Source organism: Athene noctua, chromosome 1 (genome assembly GCF_965140245.1).
Source record: "Athene noctua chromosome 1, bAthNoc1.hap1.1, whole genome shotgun sequence".
Classification (NCBI taxonomy): Eukaryota; Metazoa; Chordata; class Aves; order Strigiformes; family Strigidae; genus Athene; species Athene noctua.
Window position 1 is genome coordinate 240,787,655 of NC_134037.1, and position 23,512 is coordinate 240,811,166.

The 23,512-nt window shown below is 37.6% G+C and overlaps 1 protein-coding gene across 8 annotated transcripts in view; it reads right to left on the reverse strand.

Moving 5' to 3' along the window:
* Window positions 1–23,512, reverse strand: part of FRY (FRY microtubule binding protein) — a 177,161-nt gene that overhangs the window by 104,305 nt on the left and 49,344 nt on the right. For all 8 annotated transcript variants that reach the window (XM_074914527.1, XM_074914536.1, XM_074914517.1 and 5 more), the window contains exons 3-12: window positions 22,441–22,494; window positions 14,192–14,331; window positions 12,176–12,266; window positions 11,694–11,773; window positions 11,496–11,576; window positions 9,868–10,036; window positions 7,346–7,438; window positions 7,153–7,251; window positions 4,533–4,634; window positions 700–803 (exon numbers count right to left, since the gene is read on the reverse strand). In XM_074914527.1, coding sequence (XP_074770628.1) covers window positions 700–803; window positions 4,533–4,634; window positions 7,153–7,251; window positions 7,346–7,438; window positions 9,868–10,036; window positions 11,496–11,576; window positions 11,694–11,773; window positions 12,176–12,266; window positions 14,192–14,331; window positions 22,441–22,494 — 1,013 coding nt within the window. The remainder of the gene's footprint in view (window positions 1–699; window positions 804–4,532; window positions 4,635–7,152; window positions 7,252–7,345; window positions 7,439–9,867; window positions 10,037–11,495; window positions 11,577–11,693; window positions 11,774–12,175; window positions 12,267–14,191; window positions 14,332–22,440; window positions 22,495–23,512) is intronic.

Consider the following 23,512-nt stretch of genomic DNA (forward strand, 5'->3'; position numbering starts at 1 on the left):
GGCACTGCATACATTTGAGTTTTTTATTTAACAACAGCCATAGAATCACAGAATCAGAGAATCGTCTAGGTTGGAAAAGACCTTGAAGATCATCCAGTCCAACCATTAACCTAAAACTGACAGTTCCCAACTACACCAGATCCCTCAGCGCTGTGTTGACCCTACTCTTAAACACCTCCAGGGATGGGGACTCCACCACCTCCCGGGGCAGCCCATTCCAACACCTAACAACCCCTTCTGGAAAGAAATGCTTCCTGACATCCAGTCTAAACCTTCCCTGGCGCAACTTGAGGCCATTCCCTCTTGTACTATCACTTGTTACTTGGTTAAAGAGACTCATCCCCAGCTCTCTGCAACCTCCTTTCAGGGAGCTGTAGAGGGCGATGAGGTCTCCCCTCAGCCTCCTCTTCTCCAGACTAAACACCCCCAGTTCCCTCAGCTGCTCCTCCTATGACCTGTGCTCCAGACCCTGCACCAGCTTCGTTGCCCTTCTCTGGATACGCTCGAGTCATTCAATGTCCTTTTTGGAGTGAGGGGCCCAAAACTGAACACAGGAATCGAGGTGCGGCCTCACCAGTGCCGAGTACAGGGGTCAGATCCCTTCCCTGTCCCTGCTGGCCACGCTATTGCTGATACAAATAAGTTAAATTCGAAGAAATTCAGGAGAACTATAAAACCTCCTCACTAGCAGTATCTTACCTTTGGGTAGCTGTGTTGCTTTCACATTTAATTCTGATCATGTAAACCCACAGTAGTCTGTACAGAGATTCCAGTGCAACTCGAGCCATTTTTGGGTCCTTATTCTAGAGAAATATGTAATGTAAGAATAAACTTCAGGCACAAATTAGAAAGGAAGTCCTACACTTAATGGATGTTAAAAGTTCAGAGTTTTCCTAATGACACTACAAAAAGATAGAGCCTCACAGCTGCCCAGCACCCCATTCCTGTAGCTGCAGGACACTTATGCATCTGACCTACCTCTCCTGGTATTACTTAATTTGTTGAAAAGTATCAAGTTAGTTAAATTAGATACAATTTAAAACCTCTATTTGAAAACCACCTCACTTTGACTCTGAAGAGAAAACCTCATCTTCAGTCAATTCTGTCAATCCAAAAGCTGTTGACCTATGGAGGAGACCTGGTATGAAGAACACAGCAGATAAATAAATGTACTGCATATATTAAAAAGTGGAAAGGACAAAAATCTGTGGATGTTTAGGCTGACCTAATTAACATGGCATTTGGGATCAACTGAAGTGGATTATCTGTCTGGATTGATGTTTATTTTTGGAAACTTTTGAACTAGTACAAGATTGGCTTTGGGTCTCTTTCGTCATATGCAGTCTTCTGTTTCAGGCAGTTTTAAGAGCTTCTGAGTAGGGTGCAGGTATACGCAGTCCAATCAGGTGGTGTCCCACATGCTGGGCTATCCACTGGGTTAAACTTTGAAGGAGTCTAGTACACTTTGACCCAGGATAAGTTTTGCCTGGCTCACAGTGCAAATCTCCACAGGAAATAGCTGAATTTTTGTCTGCAAATGTTGAGTCACAGATCAAAGACTGTGGTTTAACAAAAAAACTTCCAATTAATGCCATCAATATTTTTTGAACGTGTATTGGTCTAGGGCCTGCGAAATGGAAGGAACACGACTTGCCAAAGATAGGGGATATGGCTTCAAATTCCAGTGTGGCATCTGTCACAATCTTAGGAATAAGAACACTGTCCTTGGGTTGCAATTTCCATTTAACTCCTTGACAACACAAGCTTTATATGGAATAGAAAATTGAAAATCCTTTTTGTTTACTATAACAGCATACAATGGCTGTAGCACATGATAGAATAATTAGTAAAAGGAATGCTGAAATATGCATGGTCTATTAATCTCTGCAGGATTTTAAAATCATAACATTTGTTACATTCAATTTGTTTAATAACCTGTTTACTTTCAATCCATTTTTCATCACGTATCATCATGTCGGTCCTTGTAAATTTCAGTCCTAAGAATTTGATTTCTTCAACAGGTGATGGAGTATGTTTAGCAAAGTTTATTATTACCCCAAAGCTTTCAAGAAAACAGCAGACACTGTGGCTAAATGAGTTAAGGTAACAAGAGCTTGTGTGGCAGAGGAGGAAGTCATCTCTATAAGCAAAAGTCCATATATTCTAGACATAAAATAGTTCAGCTGTGAGGGCAGATGAGAAGAGATGGGAGGAGAAAAAGGCTGAGACCGATCTATCATTGGAGCTTTCTGAAAATAGTAGACCAGTTTTCTGTCAGAAACAGCAAGCTGCATAGCAGAAGCAGGATTTAGAGGAAAATGATAAAAAGCCTGAGAAACATCCAAGTAAATCATGGGGACGTCCACAGGTGAGATCTGTACAAGTGCATGGTGGCTGGGTGCCCAGTGCTTTGGACAGCACATAGTACTGGAAAACTGACAGAAGTCTACCACCAACTGAGCCTCTTCAGTATTTTGAGAATTTTTGTCAACAAGCAAGACCCAAACAGTAATCCTATTAGGACAAGGAGTATTTAGCCTAATACATTTGACATCTTCTTCACTTTCTCAACAGGAGATACTGGCACTGGATGTGGTTCCTTTACCACTGCTGGCTGTGCCCAATTGACTCTTGGTACTGAAAAATTTGTCGGAGTCGATGTGGGCCTTTTGAACATTCGAGCAGTTGGAAACAGAGCTCTGTCAGGACCTGCTCTGTTTCTTGACTGATAAGTGCTTCTGGCTTTTATCTGTTGTTATCGCTCTTCTAGAAATTTCGATTTCAATGCCTCTGCCTCTTCTGTGATTGGTGAAGGAGCCACCAGACTGACAGGAGTGAGGCTCATTTTCTTTAATTCCTCCTTTTCTGTTTTCCAATAATATGGTGTTAGGTCTGGCTCACTCAGTCTGAAGGGATATTGTGTTGGTACCCATGGATTCATTCCTGAGATAGGCACTGTTTGACCGACTCTTTGTAAACTAAGTTCTGCACTCTCAGCTCAAATTGTACTGGAGCTTTCTCCTTGTCCCATTAGGTTTAGAGATAAGGAACTGTTGCTCCCACTGAAAAATTTGCCTCTAAATGAAACACAGTGCTTTGACTCACTCGTTTATAGAATTCCTGTCTTAAGAGTTTTTTGTAAATAAAAGTTTTGTCAATGATAAATTTTCCATTTCAAAACAAGGATACTTATTAGCTTTTATACCACTTTCAACAGGACAGTATGAAATGCCCTTTGGCCAGGATTTGGCCGGGGTCAAATATTTCCATACCCTGGCAGGAGTCTCCTTTATTAGAAAAGTTTGGTTCTGTAAAATCAGAGATTTGCCAGTTTGTATTAAAATCAGAAATATGATTAAATATAAACCTTTTAGCTTTTCCAGTGTATGCTTGACCGTAATGGTTTTGGGAAGGAGACTGTGCTTTATGGTGTGTGAAGGCTCTTGAGAAACCTGATCCATTATGTGGTTCACGGGAGCCCACACAAGATTGTGGAGTCCCATACACTGTCCTGGTGTGCACAACTCTCCTTCTAATGGAAGTATTTGTCCTTTTTCTTGATCTAGTTCTTTCACCTGTGTGAGTTTGGTTTGGGCTTTGAAGTGCCACTTGGACTGGTAAAGTGATTGCTTCAATGGTCAGGGCATCTCTTCCTCTGGACTAAAGAGTGGTCAACCATGTTCTTAATTTAGCCATGTATTCAACTACGTCAGCCCAAAACTAAAGACTGAATGTGCCACCACATGAATCTATGAGCCCTATGAATCGAAGTGTCTCTCAATGAATTATAGGTGGTGAGGTGAATTCCAATTTGATTTTCAACTGGTACTGTAGGAGCAACTTTACTTGTATTTTCTTTAATGGTTTCAAATAATTTGTCAGGATTTCCCTAATTTTCAGAAACATCTATATTCCCAGATTAGTAATGGTAACTAGCATATGTGTATTGAACAGCATGTGCTGGTCAGGAACCACAGCAGATTGCAGTGGACAGTTAAGTCTTAAACTTCAAAGTTTATCTAACAAATAGTAAATGAAATAGTTATCTAACAAATAGTAAATGAATAAGAATGGATACATGGAGGAAACAAAACAGTTTAGGGTCTTTAAATGCAACTTAACAGAGTGAAACAGGCAGTGGAATCAGTGTCCTGCAACTAGTTCCATTCTGATTAATAACACGTGCTTTGTTTGAGATTGCCTTTTGTGAAAAAAAGCGAGTTAATATTGGGTTAGTTTTCATATGCTACTCAAGCTAACAACTTTCATTAACAATCTTCCCTGTTTCACAGCTGTTTGAGTCAGGCTTGGTTTGAGTTAAGAGAAACAGTAGAAATTCAAACTAGTCACAAGAATACTTTTTTGTTATTGAAAAAATCTGTACAGCTAAAGAATTTGTACTGTCAGGAATAAAATTATGTATGGAATCAGATAATAGCAATAATCCAGTACATTTAACTAAAATGGATTTTCAATAGATCAATAGTGCATGCTGAAGTTTTCATACAATATTAAAACCAGGAGATACTAACCTTGAGATTGGATAGGCAGTTGTTGAGGAAAATATGCCATCTGTTTAAAAAGAACTGCTTCTGACTGACACAAAGCAGGCATGTTACCAAAGGGTACAACGCCTAAACAGGAAATGGATGTCGATACCATATTATTTGCATGTCTGCAGAGCATAAAATTAACTTAATAGAGCTACTGTAAACTTGAAGTTCTAACTCCTCCATTTTGTGCAATACATGTCAGCCAACATAAACACATTGTTAAGTAGTACAATTTAAAAGGAACCTTCCTCTAAAGCTGTTACAGATATTTTTTATGAATGAACTAAAAGCAACCAAATGCCTACTTATAGCAGTATAATAAATCCAAAGATGGGCCACAATTTTACAGACTCACAGGGCTAAGTTCTGTCAGTTAACTGAGAAAGAATAGCATGGAAATAACTATCTTTATTATAATAACAATACCCATGGGGATTGTTGGGACTTGTGAATACCCAGACGCTTATTACTCTTCAAAATCTGCAGTCACGATACATATTGAGAGACATGTCAAACATACTAGAGAATTGTGTTGAAGTACAGGTGATACCTGGATCTGATGGTCATTGCAACTTGCAAATTGAAAAAGAAGGAACACAGAGCACAGAAGTTCAAATACTAGAACTTCGTCTCTTTGTCAGCACTTACTTTGACACTCACCTTGTAAATGTTATACTAAAAAAAAAAAAAAAGCTAAAATGCACCTATTAATTTTGAAATTGTCTTTGCTATTTCAGCAAGACATTTTTGTTTCAGTTGTCATGCTAACATACCCAATCAGGACCTTAAAGTTACTTGTCAAAAATAAGGTAACTTTATCTTCAAGACCAATGATTTTGAAAAAATTAACCGTAAAATTTTAACTTCAGCCACAGCTCAAAGTATAAACACACCATAACCCCCAATTTCTGTTCCTGTAATACACAACATAAATTGTCTATAGCTAGGTTAGATCTAGTTTCTTGAGCAAACAGCAAATGTACATTAATTTGTATTTTTATAATCTTCATGTCCAAAATACATATGGAAGAAGATAACTCAGGTCTTCTCAAGTAAGACTTTCTTACTGTAATACATATAATAGTTGAGAACTTGACAGGATCATAGAATTTAGTAATATCCCAGGAGTGTTACAACCCATCCTAAGAAAGAGCTTTAGGGGGGAAGATACAAACCATCTCCTGGAGTTTCCTAATACTTTCTGTTCACTATCAAGAGAACCTCAACAACTAGCTCATGTGAGATTCTTTTAGATAGAAAATGAAGCAAGATGAATGCCCCCATCCTGCCTGCACCGTGAGTGCACTGACTTGCAAAACACTGATTGTGGAAAAGAAGGTCCTTGTCAGACTCTAAAGAGTGTGTTTTCTTCCTGGAAGCCTGGAAATATGCACTGAAGCTATTTCTGCCAACTGTTTGCCTTTCCCCTCCTCCCAATGTTTGTACTTCTAATCACACCCTCACGAGAATCTATTCTATTTTGTCACTTTTAACTATGTAGCCTCCAGTGTGGTATGTGTAGACAAGCAATCAAACGCAAAGCTCCAGCTGTGCAATGCTTTCTCAAGCACAGAGTATTGACTTTGGCAAGTACAGCAACCAGTTTGGGGAAGTTCTACTTAGTGTAAAAACTGTATAGCAAAGCTTTTAACCCTGCTGCAGTTTCAACAATGTTTCATTAACTCAGCACAGTGGAATAGAGCGACACAAACACAAGCAGAGTGAAATCAGAAATCCAGCCCAAGACTCCCACTAATTCAAACTGGATCAGGACTGCATCCCAGGGGATGCTCTGACTGGGAGTGGTGAAACTGGTGCCCTGGGACTGCTGTAACTCGGCAGACAGCTCAAGGACACTCCTGCAGTCCTCCCAGCAGATTCTCTAGCACTAGTGACCAGCATTTGCTGTGACTGCTGTGAACAGGGAAGTCTTTTTGACTTTCCCACAGAATAAGGAAGGACAAACGACAACTTTCTTTACTTAAAAGGTTCAAGACTTCAAAATGGATTAGCTAACGCTGCATTGCTGACATGCGCTGACCCAGTTGGAGAGACAGACTGCTTAAGGCAGCCAGCATCAAACTGACTCAGATCCTCATTTAATTCAGATCAACTCATGCTTCCAAAAATACACTGTAGTGCCACTGTTCATCTCACAAGAAAAAAATTAAATAGGGAGCTGCACAGTAGCCAAGTTACGGATTTAAAAGAGCATGTGTTATACATTTTTTCATTCCTACAATGTATTATTTAAGCCCCGTGAAAGAGTTGTTCCCACATGCCTCATTTGTTCTCGCTTGACAAGAAGTGAACTCTATTCTTTCTCCTCTCTTCCTAATGTAACAAGTATGAGAAAACCTAACCATTTAATAATCACAGAACCAGAAGCTGAAAACATCTGTTTGATTCAGATTGATTTAGATCATATTCTGAGTAAAATAAACATGGCTATTTCTGCAAACACTATAACATTCCCTGCAAATAGAAATGTATTTGTTATAAAGCCAAACACAGAAAAAAGTTTTGCAATTTCCCAAGAGTCTTGCTCAGAGATATTTCTGACAAAGAAATTTAGCCTCTGCTTCTTAGGGTTACTAACCAATGAGTGCTTCTTTCGTGAGGAAAGTTCAAGTGTTGTATCATACAGGCTTTCAACAAAGTTCCTCAGACAGGGGACATTCACTTCATTTTTAACAGCCTGAAAGAAAATGTCATGTTAATAAAACAGCTTGTGAAATAGTGTTTTATCTAATTTAAAGAAATTATGCAAACAACCTGAAAAATAAACTCACAGCAGCTACGGGGACAAGAATTTCAACAAACAGTCCTGCCAGTGCATGCTTGATATCTTTGTCTTTAACTTCAAGGAAATAATGTGCACATTCCTAAAACAAAACAAAACAAAACAAGAAACTTCAATTGCGTATCAGCTGGAATAAGGACCTCTAAATGTTTGCTGAATGCACATCAAGTGTCAGTGACTATTTTTATCTTGCAAATCCCACATTCTCTATTAACTTCTAAATCTGCATTTTGCAGCAAGTACAAAGCAGGACTTAAGTCAAGATCAAGGATCTGTTACTCTAACCATGATAATACACAAAGTCTCCACTGATTCCAGCTGAGCCTGCTGGCGTTTTGGGGATGGAAAGGGAGTTGGACTCAGGGGCTGACCTTATGCCTTCTCCTTCAGGAGCAGGAGCAACAGCCCACATGAACTGTTTTATACAATGCTCTGAGAGGCCAGAAAAGGAACATACTTCTCTGGTAGGATACTCAAGGCAAGGAACAATCTTACTGTAAATATTTTGGGATAAACTTCACTTCTAGGATCCATTGCAGATTAAGTCAATATATCTGTGCTATGTGAGGGAAGAGACCTATGGTGAAAACCACCAGAATTTCTAGCCTGCAATTGGGGACTGAGAGAGAAAGTAAAAATGTACTTTTGTCCTAAATATGCAGTGAACTACTATCCACACAGCTGTGCTGTTCAGGAAGTGAGGGAGGGGAGATAAGCATCCACCCACTCATGTGTTTCTGTACAACTTCTCTAAGGACAACAAATCATGTTGTTCCAGTTATTTCTTCCTCTCTGGGTCCATGGCCCGAACAGCCACTGACTTTACAAGGAAGGTCCCCACTGACATTTTTTCTTCCACATGCATGCAGAGCAGTTTACACTTTAGACCACACATAATCTTTCCTGGCTGCAATCAGGATTCTATACGGCATGACTTCAGTCACTTCAGCCATTTCTGCTGCACAGCTGAGGCCCCTATGCAAAGGCAGTAGCCTTCCTGAGTTGCTTCTGCACTCCATGGTGGAAGACAGGCTCTTTTGGAGCTCAGTCCTGAGATCACCTCACCCTCTGAAAGTGCCTTCTCTACTAGAGCAGAGCTTATATGACAGTTTATAGCTGAAGCACTGCATGTAGATACTCAAACTAACAAATGAATCACCCCAAAAATCAAACTGTATTTCACCAAATTGAGGAAAATTAGTTTTCCTACATACACAGTGCATCTTATGAAGCATTGTAGCATATATAAGAACTAATTTCATGACAAGATACTGCAGTCAGAGAAAGTAGAGATCATTTGCATTCAAATTTTGAGTTCCACTATATGGGAGCTTTACCACTGATTTCAATAGCAGTGAACACTGGAATGCAGCAGTGCTGTGCCATAAAGCTATGCCACAGTCATACACTTATATTAGCCATGTGCACTGAACACACACTGCTTTGATATCTTGCCAGCTCTGGATAACTTACCTTAAGTAAACACATACTAAGATGTGTTCATATAATGAAGCATAGAAGAAAAATGAGCTGTTTCTGTGTTGCTAAATATGGTTTAAAACACTTGGCAAAACTGAAATAGAATGTGCTTCCTGTTCAGGACTTAGAGAAATGGTTCTGTGTGTCTGTACACCTGTGTATTTGTATTCCAATGTCAAATACTTATGGGCATCTAACATTGATTTTTTACTGCAGTGATATCATCAATAAGCAGATCTTTACATGGAAGTTTATAAAAACCATGTATTTAACTGGATGAGTGGCTACAAACCATGTAGCCATGAGGGTGATTCCAAGAAAAAATGGGAATGAAAAGGTTAAGCTAAATAAACGTGTTCATGGGAACAGAATCCATTGTACAGGACATGCAAGAATGTGGATGCTTAAAATGTTTAAACATAAAGTATTTTCTTTCCTTTTAGAAAATGATGCAATTATTAATTTAAAGCATTCATGATAGTCAATCTATGCTCTGTACTAGTTGCTCTCAAACTGGTTGGGAATAGAATGTACCCTACAGGAAGGGGGGTGAAGGTGTGGTAGAAGCAAGCAACACATCCAAGGAAAACTCCAACCAACTTTTGCCTCAATTCTTTGTCCCTTCCTCTGTGTTCTTCTCCATCAGAAGTTCTTCTGCTCTCTGGCAACCATGTCAATGGTTGAAGATTCACTTTGGAGGCAGTGAGCAGTTAGGGAGACAGGCAGGGACATTGGGCAAGGAACAGCTGTGGGCTGGCAGGGTGGAAGGTCTGGGGTCTACAGATCAAAAATTCTTTTTGTTGGAGGGTGAGATGTAGGGATAGGGGTATATGGCTGATGAAAAGGGTATGGAATGATACACTTCAGAGATTGGAGACTGGAGCGCTGAGGTTCAGAACAAGCAGAAAGTAGCTGCACATACATTTATGTGGGAATGTCACATGGAAAACCTCCAGGTGTATTACAGAAAAGATAAAGAGGAGCCCATTCTAAAAGGTCTGGGTACTACAGTTATATACTCAGGAATTTTACCTGCATAAACTGAAGAGAAGCTTCAAAGTCCTCCACAGGATACATCTTAATGCGGAAGAATTTCATTCCCATTATAAGACTGATAATGCTTTGAACTACATATGGGCTTTGTTCTTTATGCCGTAACTCTTTTAACTCTGCCATAAACTTCTTCTTTACAGCAGGAAATCTATGAATTAACATTGGTTAGTTACAAAAAGTACACATTAATAACTGAAATGTATTGTGAGGCATATAAATGGGGAAAAACCTAAAGAAGATTCAACTTTGGTTGTAAAATCCATTTCAGTCAATATGCGAACAGATTTCTTTTTGTTTAGTTTTCCTTCATTTCTGATAAACTCAGAAAAGAAGATGAATTGTACAGCTTGATCTTAGTCCCTTTAGATAACCACATCTTTCACCTTATTTTCTTACCATACCCCTCTTTTAGGTAAGAGTTAATAATATCATTAGAATAACCCCCTCACATGTTTTTCAAAAATCCAAGATAGTTTTCTTGCAAGTACATGCAATATTTTCAAAAGAATGCTGAAATGATAACCATGAAAATATTCAGATAAGCTGTTCCTCCATTCAGGTTTTTTCTAATAGCCATTACAGTAACACTTAAGCATTAACTACAACACTTGCAATGGTGGGGTCTGTGACCATTTTTAATCTCCCCCATGAATCTACTGGAGGTCTCTCTTGAGACACGCTGTCCATAAAAATAACATACAGAAAAGACCAAAGAACCTCCTGTCTTTTTTGAGACAAAATAAAAAGAAAGTAATTTTCATGGGCAGGTGTAGCACATAACAACCGTTTGTTGTTGCCTCTGACAGAGAGCAGAGGAGAGTTGGAAGAAATAGCTTGGTATCTTAGCAAGGCCCTTCAGAATTGGAGAAGGAAAGCAGTATTTACGGAGAATGGGTATGTTTTGACAGTCAGCTTGAAGCTTTGGATCCAGATGTCACTTCCTCTTTTGCCGTTAAGCCAGGCAATTTAGAAGCCCAGGTAAGGCCTTGAAGTCTGTGAAAGTCTGGAGACAGAGACCACTGTGTTGAGGCAGTAGATTTCACCTTCTGCTTAGTTTGTGGTGTAAGTATATGATGGGATGTTATACTGGGTACATGAGTTTCTGAATCTGTCTTCTTCCAGATTCAGAATTTAGGACCTGATCCACAAAGTGGTTTATGTCATCTGCTTTAAGTGCAGGACAAAGGATTCAGGAGCAGCTGCATTAAGTTCTGAACTGAAATAACTGAGAGAGACTTAAAAATGTTGCTGTGCTGGAGGATAGCAATGTTTAGGTTTGCCCAGCTAAAGAAAAAATAGCATACATTAAAAAAAAAAAAAAGCTGTCTTCAGCACTTTGGGCTTTCTGCAGATATCATTGCTGAGATAAGAAAAATAATGCTGCTCTAGTCAAGTTGAATTTATTCAGTATCACCAGACTAGCTGCAGAAAGCCCGTGACTCCCTAGAGTTCTGTGCTCTAGGATACCTGAATGAATACAAGACCAATAAGCAGAAACGATTTATTCCTACACTATCTTTTAAGAAAGTGAGAAAACCAGAATAGTCACATGCTAAGCAAGTATAACTCAGATTTACAGGGTAAATATGATATTCAATTTTGCTTACTTTGCTTGAGCTAGAACACCTATTACTTCTGCATACAAATCTGCAACAATGTGCATATTTCCAGTGTTAGGACCAAGGTACCTAGCAAGAGACAACAAAGAATTATTGGCTGAGAAAGCATACTGCTTAAACTGCTACTACTAAAAAATTAAGAAAGTAATATTTTTCACAGAATTTTTCTATGAAAAAAAGTCTTACCCTTCCTTGTACTTAAAGTGCTTGAAAGCCAAGTTAATAACATCATGTACCAAACCATCTATTACAGGATGAAGTGGAATCTGAAAACACAAAATAAAACATAACGAGCACATGTATACTACACTTCAAGCTGCATACCTTAGTGCTAAGATTAGTCATGGGTATCTTCCATGCAGAAATATGGTACCAGCTGAAACGGCATCTAGCTAACAAAACAGCTGAAATGAGCCAGCCATTTAAAGTGTATATAGTACCAAAGAGAAATACTTTAGCTCCAAAGACTTGGCAAAGTTGAGTCTGTGTATGAGCAAAGAATACTATGTATCCTATAGGTGCAAGAAAGACAGCAATGAACAAGCATGCAGGATGTATCTCATGTTTTTAAACTCTTAAAAATGGAAATAGAAAGAAGGATCCTAAAATTCATTTGTATCGGAAATTTTCATCATGTATTAGTTAAAGGATAATTAAGAACTCCTTACCTGTTTCAAAACTTCTATTAATACTAAAGAAAAAATAAAATCAATAGCCAGATCTCTTCTCTCCATTAAATAGTCCCTCTGTTGCTCATCACTGCAAAATCAAACCAGGAAACACAATATTTACATGTGTCATATTATATGCCTTCTTTAATTACACAAATACAGATAACAGGGGATTGTATTCTATTTTTATAAACTGCAGTCCATAATTTCAGAAAGTAATGCACTGGTATGCTCTTAAAATCTGAGATAAATAGACCATATCTAACTTGTTACTTTCACTTTCTTTCAAATGTTTAAATGTCACTCTCCATTTCCTCCCTCTTTTTCCAGTTTAAGATTATCACAAAGCTTTTTCAAGAAATAACCCAAAACAAAAACAAGAAAACTTTTGGATTCTATATTCTTTCAATTTCCTTGCTGATGGTACTATTTAGACAGTCCTCAATTACACTTGGAGGCAAAAGTAATAGATTATTTTGTGCTATCATATTGATATTTAGACTTGTGATTTATTTTGAAAAATGTCTTACCAATGGAGAATTCATAACCAAACTACATTCTCTTTTAAAAACTGTTTCAGTGTTACTGTTTTAACTTTAGCATCATTTGTCATATGTTTAAATGCATTCCTTATGCAGAACAACACAGGAATAATGTCTCAGGTGAGTATCTCGCAATACAAATACCAAAAATATCCCTTTGGATCACCTGATCACAGTTTCAACATGTCCTGAAAAGATAACATGAAATATACAATACTTTTTATAAAATTATACATTAAAGGGACAGTTCTGCAGTCTGTTTGAAGCAGTTACCACTGTTATCAGTGAGATTTCTGTTTGCATAAATTCAGCACAAATCTTATAAATATTAAGAGCTTCAGTGATTTCAAACTTGCTTATAATAAAACATGCATTTAAGAGTTCTGCTTGATCAGTGATTAAATAAATTACTTGCATTTTGGCTTTCTTGGTTTCACATTAACTGGAGAAAGGACTGATTATACTCTTGTTCTGTAACACTACCAATTGACAGAGTGGCCTTGGTTCACTGCTAAACTGACTTTCAACTAGATTTTGGGTGGAGTTCCTGAAGACATCTATTTATGAGCAGGAGGTCCTGTAACAGGTTGAGAGAAAGAGGCACTTCAAGGCAAGGATTTATCCCATTCAAAAGCAGACATCTAATTGATGAATCATGCCTTCATATTGACAACTTCTAGTGACATCGAGAGTCTGAAAGGTTCTGATTAAGGTTCATGTCTACCTTGATATCTAAAACTAACTCCTACCCCTTCATCCCAGCAACTACTGCCTTCAGTAGTTACTGGATTATAATGTAATCCTAATGTGAAGAACTGCCTATGCATTTCCAAACACCAGATCTGCCAGTGTTGATTCTCCTGCTGCTTTATTAGAGTGTGTAAAGGTACTATGAAAGTATTCAGAAAAATTGGAAGTTTTAAGAATATACCTGTACCAAACCATCAGATCTCAATATAAACCAAGTTCAGTCTGCTGTCTTATCACTGAAGAACTACTGATACCATATTTGTTTTGGGGTCTTTATTTTTGTTTGCTTGGTTTTTTTAAGAGCTAAGTCAATATTACTAAAGCTCTTTGATTCGTGATTTTTTGGGGATTGAGGGTAGGTGTATGTGAAATTTCTATGACTAAGCAGAACACCATATATAAGAAATCCTTTCAGGTGTCATAGAATTATTGCCAGGTCACATGAGTAAAGAAGTCAGACACAGTTTATACAAACCATTATTGAAATGACAACATCCAAAGCATCAGTAAGAAACAGTGTTTGAGCTATCAGGAGCATAATTTTGAAGATACAATTACTCCATCCATCTAGAAGCTGAGAGAAGAGTTCCAGAAACAAGTAAAAAAAAAGATGACAACGACTTTCAAGCAACTGTAGCCTCACAAAAGCTCACGGGTGAAATGTAATATATTTTACCTTAGAATCTGTCAATAACGTATGCATGCATATTCAAAATCATACCTTTTGGATTTAGTGCTTGTTCTTGGTCTGTACTCATGAGATTCATCTTCTATGCCATTCTGTCTTTTATACCAATCAAACAAAGTTCGCAGGATGGAGGGTAGGCAATATTCTGAAAGTGAGCTCATTGAGCTTATTACCTATGGAGAAAATACAAAAAAAAATCAGCAAAGGAACTGGTGTCCAAGCTTCTCCTCCTCCTTAAAAAACAAGTACTAATTCAATGGTTAGACATGTTATTTCTTGTTTTTATCTAATTTTTGAGATCAACGGTGCAAGCAGTGACTTTATATTCTGCATTTCCTGTTGAAACGCAAGAGGAAATACCATAATGGGCTGCATGTCAATAGTGTCTTTCCACTGATGATACTAAAATGCATGAAAATTGTGTATCCCATTTTACAACACACCAGAAAACTACAGTTCTTCAAGCAGTTTAGATTTGTTTGTTATACAATGTTGATTTGAGTTTGAGCACATTATGAGGAAAGAAAAAGTGATGAATTAGAGGTACTGTCTTCATGGGCTGTATCTGACTGCTGGATGCCCCTCCTGAAACTCAGAATATATTGAGAAACCCCAAAAGCTCTGCAATAATCTTAACCAACTGAACGTGCAGATTCATGCATCTCACTATTAGGTTCACACACCCGATAACTTAGACATCTCTTTATATACAGGAAAATATTTACAGTTTCCTCTGTCTTTGCACAAATAAGTGAAACAGTTTTAAATCATTCCTTAAAATTTCCTGATTAAACAGCTCTAGCACCATACTGGAAAAGAATATTACTGCTCACTCAGTATAAACTGTGCCACCAATTACAGAAATGTTACCAAACATGTTACTACCAAACTATGATTAAAACTTATTATAGCAAACCATAAAGATAAAAAATAATGAAAGGATCAAAAGCTAGGGTGAAAAAAAATGCCATTATTATACAAAAGCATTATATATGTATTGCAACTGAATGTTCACAGCTACAGAATTTATGTACATTCTAATAAAATAGAGAACAACTACTTAAAATAAGAATAAATTACTGATCTGGAGATTTGTGACTGCCTCAAGATCATGCAAGGCTTGATCCGGCGAAGTGCTGAGTAGCAGGAGCAAAACGCTGAAGTATGTACTTCATGTCAAGTACACTGATTATGTCATTAACTCTGTCAGGTTTATCCATCTGCTTAAATTTAAACCAGCACGTTTCACTGCCTTGTGGAACAACAGTAGAGTTTAATGTCTCACATAAGAAAGACCAAACTTGTGTGCACTATGTGACTAAGACAACAGCAAAACTTGGAGACTGAGCACCTTACATACAATTCCCAAACATTACTAAAGCCTTAAATAAGAATTTTAGTGGATGACAGTTAGTTTAGATTAGTAACTCTGACCTCTTTTGCAATTTTTCAGCCTCAGAATTTGACTAATTCACAGTGATATTGTGGCTTAAACTTAATGAGACACTTTGAGGATAAAGTATTATTGTTCTGTTATTATTAAACCTAACCATCTAAAATTAAAGCATTAGAGCATGGAGCATTAGAAAACTATAACAACTGTCCCTGTAAAAATTAAAGTTTCTATAAAAGTTCTATTTTAGGGAAGCTTTCAACCCAGTCTTTCCAACGTATTTTATGACCTGAAATATGAAACAAGTTGCTGTGAAAGATGGCATGAAGGCACTGCTTGCAGCAGTGATAGAAAACCTTTCCTGAAGAATTACTACAGCAGCCCAGGCTCAATTATACCAAAGTCTTCATGCATAAGACTACAGATAAATATTCAGAAGGCATGAATCACCTAGTGTCAGTGCAAACTATTCACTACCAACTCAGGATGCTTAGACATTTCAATTGCTTCTCTGTTGTTGTCCTGGTTCAACTAGGATAGGGTCAAGTTTCCCCAGCAGAGAGAGAGGGGGAAGGGATCTCCAGCCGGGTTATTCATACCATGCTGACATCAGGTCCAGGGGCGGAGCCTTTTTACTTTCGCTTTTGGTTTTGGGGTTGCGCACACACACACACACACGGCAGGCTTGTTCCCTGACCCTTTTGCGGTATTTCTCTGTATATCTTTTGTCTTGTTCATTGCTATTGATTTTTATTGTTGTTATCGCTTTTTATTGTTGTTATCATTGCCACTGTTGTTGTTCAGATTGTTTTATCACTCTTAGCCCGGGGTCTGTGCTTAACTTCCAGCCCAACTGGCTGCGGGTGGGGAAGGGGCAACAGCAATGTGCTCTCCGGTCCCGGCAGGGCTTAAACCAGCACAGTTGTCTTCCAAAAGTTTTTCCGAAGCTGGCATTAACACTGGTTGTTAATTATGAGAGGCAGTGAAAAAGCATTTGTTGGGGAAAACTAGAATAGAATCACAAAACCACAGAATTTTTGGGTTGGAAGGGACCTTTAAAGGTCACATAGTCCAACTTCCTGCCATGAGCAGGGACAACTAGATCAGGTTGCTCAGAGCCCTGTCCAACCTGACCTTGAACTTTTCCAGGGATGGGGCATCTACTACCTCTCTAGGCAACCTGTCCCAGTGTTTCATTGCCTTCATAAAAAACTTCCTCCTTGTATCTAGTTTGAATCTACCCTCTTTTAGTTGAAAACCATTACCCTTTGTCCAATCACAACAGGCCCTACTAAAAAGTCTGTCCCCAAATAGACCTAAATATCTTTTAAGAGATTACAATATTTAACTGTAAGTGAAAAGTTGTTTCAGTCAGGTCTTCCTGCATGTTCACCAACATATTTATCAGTGCTGTTCTCTAAATCCCACAAAAAGTCAAAGTGATTCCTGTTAAAGCTCCTCAAACCACACTTTCTCTGCTGAATTTACAGTGTGTGTCTTTAGTAAGGATAAAAGGTCAATATAGCTTTTTAAAAAATCTTTCTGTCATTGCACTTTTGAGACAGGAAGGAAGGGTGGACTGGGCAAAGACCTGGCTCTCAGGGAACAGGAAGGGAGGGAAGTCTAGCCAGCATGTTGGTTACTCAACCCTTTCATTTACTAGAAGTAAGTCCAGGAGTGAGATGAATTCTAGCTCTGTGTTGCTCCTGAAAGGGAGTGCACAGATGTACAAATATGTTCTTGTTGGACAAATGATCATGTTCTTCCATCATAAATGAACTACCTACTGTATAGCTTAAGGATAAGAAAGCTGCACAAGTAGGGAGCTGTTTAAAACTTGTGTTCACAGAGCATTAAATATACTTTATGTAGATGCTTAATATTTATTTTGGACTAGTATGTAAGAGTAAATTTAATGAAATTCTGCACAGATAGTTTGTTACAATTTATATAATTTAATAAAAGTCTTTCTATATTGTCAAAATACAAATATAAGAAATGTTTCTGCTAACAGCAGATAGATGTTAATTACTTTTTTTTAATTTCACTAGTTTTCATTTATGGCCTTTGTTTTGTGAATAAAAAAACCAGGGTTTTTTTATACTATAATTTGGTAGATGGGTAATTTCACTTAGCTTGCTTATACATTAGGATTGTTTATAACTATTTTACTGCCAGGATACCAGTTTACATGAAAACACATTTATTTCTAGTGTGTATCAAGTTCAGTTCTGAATGTGTTACCTTTATTTTTGCCTTCAGATTTACTTCTCTACACACTGTTTGAACCCAAACCTCTCATCAGGAGCCAAGGGTTGTTCTGTGATCCCATCACCACTATTTCTTGTACTTCCTTTACCATGTGCTGTTCCGCTGGTGAAGGACAATGCGTAAAATGCAGGGAAGGGAAAACACAGAAAGGGCCAACTGCAATGCTACTGTAATGATGATGATACCCTTATTCACTTACTACATCTAATAAATACAATATTGAATGGGAATGATTATCAGCATATTTACCACGTTTAGGCTGTTATGAAAAAGGGACACTTAAATCAATAGTATGTTGCTTAGTGTCTTATTTACATTTGTATTTTCCACATTTTTAATTTTTTATGTTCCTTTTTTAGCTTGACCTACTTTTGTTTACATCTCCTGAAAGTATATAAAACTTTAAATGTTTTTGCTTTCCAGTCTGTATTCTCCAACCTAGTGCACTTCTAAGAAGAGAGTAGTATAATTAAATGAGCACAATTTTTTGTGCAGTTTATCCTGCAACAGGCACCTCATATAGGCAGTTTCATATGAAAACTAAGCCTTGCTGTTAAGTTTTCACTTCCATAGCCAAAACATTACATTCATTTTGTATTTTCATATGGAAACATGTCTGCAGGTTGGTCCAAGATTACACAGTGCCCTTTTTCTGCCTCCAGTCTTGTCAGTTCACAGAACATTTATATACCGTGGAACGAACAGAATATACTTTAGTAGGCACTAAGAAAAGACTAATAAAAATGTTTCGTTGGGTGAGGATAAGCCCCTTGGATAATTATGGGTTTTTTCACCCTAGCTTTTGATCTTTTCATGTACTGCAACTTTACAGTTTCCTGTAATAGGAAGTTTAAGTCATAGTTCAGTAGTACAATGTTTAATAACATTTCTGTAATTGTGGATACAGAGCATGCTAATGCTGCACCAGTAATGCTCTTTGCCAATAGGCAACTAGAGTTGTCTAATCAAGAACTTCTGAAACATGATTTTAAATACGCTATAAAGATATTTAAAACCATATTAAAAACTACATAATTTCCTGTATACATTTTCGTTATACACATGCACATCTAAAGAGGAAAACACAGTCAGTGTAAGAAATTCAGCTTGTCAGGCTAATGGTGAGACATTCTGCAAGTCAGGATAAGTAAGATTACTTCATACATTGCTCAAGATACTATTACGAGTTTGAGGAAGGTGATGCAATTGGCAGCCAGACAGGGCCCACAGGGTAATACTGTCTGCCTAACAGGAGGCACTGACACTACCTCCATATAGAACTCTGCCTGTGCACCGTCAGGTCCCTAGACACTGGATCCATCACCACCATCACAACTAGCATTCCTAAAATGGTGCTTGAGAATGGGCTGGAAAAAATGCTGGTTCTCAAAAAGCCAGAGGTAAAGCTGTTTAGGGGAAGTAAGCAATGTTTTCATAATCATTTTAAATGGTTTGGGGGTTTCAATGTTAAACTTGATGTTGATTACTCTGGAAGTTAAGGTTCCAGTCTGCTCATTATAAGTTACTGCAAAGGGGGCTTTTTGGCTGTTTTTTCCCACCTCTGAAGCTGACCTGCAAAAGGCAAATTCTAAATCAGGTTATGTCTTACTTTTGCTGCTTTTTAATTTACAGTTAGAAGATGCAGCTCAGATATTTTAAAGTGGCTAGTGACCTGATCACTTCAGCATCACCTATCAATTTCACTCAAACTGAACGGAGATAATTTTGATAAAGTCCAAAAAGAAAATCAGGTTCCTTTGACAGTGTGTGACTTTTGATGCCTTAAAATTAGAAGTGAAAATTATTAGACAACCCTTGAAAATGTTTGTTCATGGGGATGTTCTCTCTTTTTCTCCTCTGTTTCTATACTAAAGATGTCAGGAATGTCATGTGTGGCCTTTCCTATTTTTGCTAGAGGACTTTATGCGTTCCAGGAATAAACAACAAAGCTTTCCACACTTATCTGGAAGGGAAAAGCAGGGGATTATCAACCTGGTCTTCCTTCATCCCATAGACTGTTAAAATATTTGAGTTAACTTAAAAAATAAAACTTAAATGGTTTGACTTAAAAGCACATGCCCTCTTACTTGGATTTTAGTATCATGTGGAATCATGTTTTTCAGAGTTTTCCAGGTAGACCACACCTTTATTTTTAATATCAGCAAAATTATTCCTACTTCTGTGACAACTTTGAAATAGTGACATGTTATCATTTGCAAAACAGCTTTATAATACTTCGATGTACTAACTTAATCTACTGAGTGAAACATGACAAGAAAGACTTTTTGCTCTATCCTCCTGTCTTTATTCTAGTTGAGTCTATCAAATCTCTGCTGTGTATTACAAATTTCTAAATGAAAATTAACCGCAATTTAGCCAAACTAAAATGATTTTGGTAAGAATTAACCGTTTTCTTGAAAACAGGCTCATCAGCCAGGTTCAGATCCCATCTCCCAATCACAGGCATACATCAATCCTAGGAGCACTTAGAACATCTCAAAAGGATAGTGCTGTTCAAGCAGAAAACAATGTGAAGCCTGAAAAGAGAAACATTTCCAACAACTCAGGCTGAGGCAGACAGTCTGAAAATTTCAAGGAACTCAAATGAAGACTTTTTGACAGGATGTCTAAGGCAATCTCAGCTCTATACTTTTCTATCAACTCTACACATAAGTAGGACTTCTAGATACGCAGTTAGAAATATATACAAATGTTGTGTATAACAAAATTTGCATTTGTTTTTTGTCTGCATCTGTTGTTTGTTTTTTTTTCCCCAAGCATTCAGAGTAAATTGTTACAGTAAGAAATACACAGTTGTTTCACTCGAGGAAGCACTCACTGTTGTCAATTTATCTTGACTTAATTGTTCAATTTTCTGTCTACTTACCAATAACTAGTAGAAGCATGTGTCTTCTAATTCCTCCTTGTAAAGGGCCACAGTTTGCTTAACCATGACTGTTTAATCAAATCATGGCCACCCATCATGTGTTTGTTTAATACACTGCAGGAACAGTATCACAAAGTTTGCATGTGGGTAGTTTAATTTGTTTTTCTTTCCCACTTATGTGTGACACTTCCCACAGGAGGGAAAAACATATATATAAAATTAATGTCAGAATACCACAAAAAATTTCATTAGACAGCTAGTGAGTACTCACAAAGCAGCCTCCTTTAGCTTACACTGTCTGGATCCCCAGCTGGGTGTCTCTGTGGTCAGCAAGGCAGGCAGGGAGTGCAATGTAGTGGTCCCACTGTTCACCTCCTGCTCTGAGCAGGCTAACTCTCTCCAAAAACAGGTACAGAACAACCTAGAGAGTGTCACTTTGTCACGTTAAAATTATGAAGCGAGCCTTTGTGAATGCCAGTGGGGTCTCACAAGGCATCTTTGCTTCTGGTGCAATGTATCAAATGTCCCAGAAAACACAGTTATATTCATTTGAGGTTTTTAAGTCCTACTCATACTTATTGCCTCTCTCAAAGTTAAGCTAATCAATATGGTACCTTCAGCTTATGGCATTAACCACAGTTGCTGTCAAGAGTCCTTGCTGCTGTTTCTGCCATGCCTTTCTGTTCTGTGTTTCTGGCACTGCTTGCAGCACAGTGGTGCGAGCAGCCATGGAATTAGCAGCAATGGTGACAGCAATGGCAGTTGAAGCAGGAATGGCAGAGAAGCAAATAACTGTCGCTTATGATACACCTTGAGATTATCCTTCCTCTTTGTTGGGAGTGAGTTTTGGCATCCTTTATGCAACTTAAACTCTGTAGCACCTATATATCTTTATTTCAAAATAGATTACTTCTGCAGAAATTTTTTCTAGATGCTTTTCTTTTTTAAGAAAGACCACTGACAAAAATAATTCTTATACCATTATTAATAAGTGTGGATACTGCTGTTGGTTTTGTTTTTTGTACTTGTCTCATTTCCCTTACATAATAAACTTATTAATCTAATACCAGATATAAATTTAATTTTATTAATTACAATGACATTGCTTTATTAAATGAAATCTAATTAATAATATTCTATTTTAGTTTTTAATTCTTTTTCCCTGCCAATCATTTTTCTCTAATTATTATTTACCTTGTCATATATAGGCATTTATCCTGACAACTGAACTGATGCTTAACAGGTTGGCTCAGCCTATGTGAAGTGCAGCGTACATGTAAGCCATGCTGGGTCACGGCTACAGAGACAGACTGATGAGGCTGATGGCAATGACAATGATTCTAAAGGCAACGGCAATGAATCTAACCTAAGAGAAACCCCATAAAAGAAAGACTGGGGGCCATGCACCTGTTTCAAAAATCAGATAGTCTGGAAAGATACAAAGTTTGCTTTGAAAACGCCATCAGGAGAAACAGTCAGGAAATAATACATGTACCTAATACACTGCAAAAAGCAAGAGGTTCTATGGCAAAAAAATATTGATCTTGTAAACAGTGGAAAAATGCTCCTAATTTAAACTCAAGAATGGTTAGGCAAAGCACTCATCACAGTACAAAAGCACATTGAGAGATATCACTTTTGCAGTATGCAATGATAGCATAAGAACACTAGACTGACTTCCAAGTATTTACAACTTGATGAAGGGAAATAATATCATCTCAAGTGTCTTACTTGATCAAACTGGGGGTCTTCTCCTCGTTGCAGAGATTTGGTCAGTGGCTTCTCCTAAAAGAAAATATATTAAATATGTTTTACTTAATATCAATACTATGATATATTCTATCAACTCTACTAATATTTTTCTGTTAGATTTTTACTCATGTAATTTTCTTCCTGATTAGTTTCATCTGGAGATACTGGTTTTTTCATATGCAAGAGACTTCTCTGCATACATATGACCTGACAGAGTGCCTTTAGTGTCTTTCCGAGAAAGAAAAGAATTTACCATTTATTACACCTGAGTTACTTGGTGCTCACACTGATAAATTCTTTCAAAATCCTAAAAAGCACATGGTATTTCCTCTAATACATAACGAAGGAGCTCTATTTAGCTACATGATATACCTTCTCCTTATAATACTAGCAGGCAATACAAACATGTCCATAGATACAGTGCATCACTCAGTGCATACTGAAAGGAAGGTGATTTTAGAAGAATCAAATAACATAGAGTTCATTTTTAAGTAAGATAATTGTGGAAAAAAATGGCTGTATTACTCAAAAAATAAAAAAGGCATTTTTGGAATGGAAGCAAATTTTCAGACATGTTCCCAGAGTACCTAGGAAGGCCAAGGACAACTATCCAGGTCAGAAAGAGTCCCCATGTGTGAACATCTATCCCCCTTTATGGCCTTCTTGCCAAACATGCTCAATTACTGAAGCATGTAGAAGTACATAGTCCAGTATTGTATATATATATGCAACAGTATAGAAAACATTAATCTCCTAAAACACAATGAAAATGAACAATACATGAAGGCAGATGACAGTCTGAAAAACATGTCAGTCACATCACAATTCTGCAATGAATTGTACTACTGTTGCTGGTGTCTGAAATGTGCCAGCACCTTATTCTTCTGTAGATCATGCATCTTCTACAACTGCAAAATCGGGGCTCTCCCACCAGCTCAGCATGAGATTTTCAGTTTAGCTTTCAGCAAACTATTACACTCATCAGCATCTGTTAATGTATCAAACAAAATACCATCACTGCCAGGGGATGTGAGATGCAAAACAAAGAAAT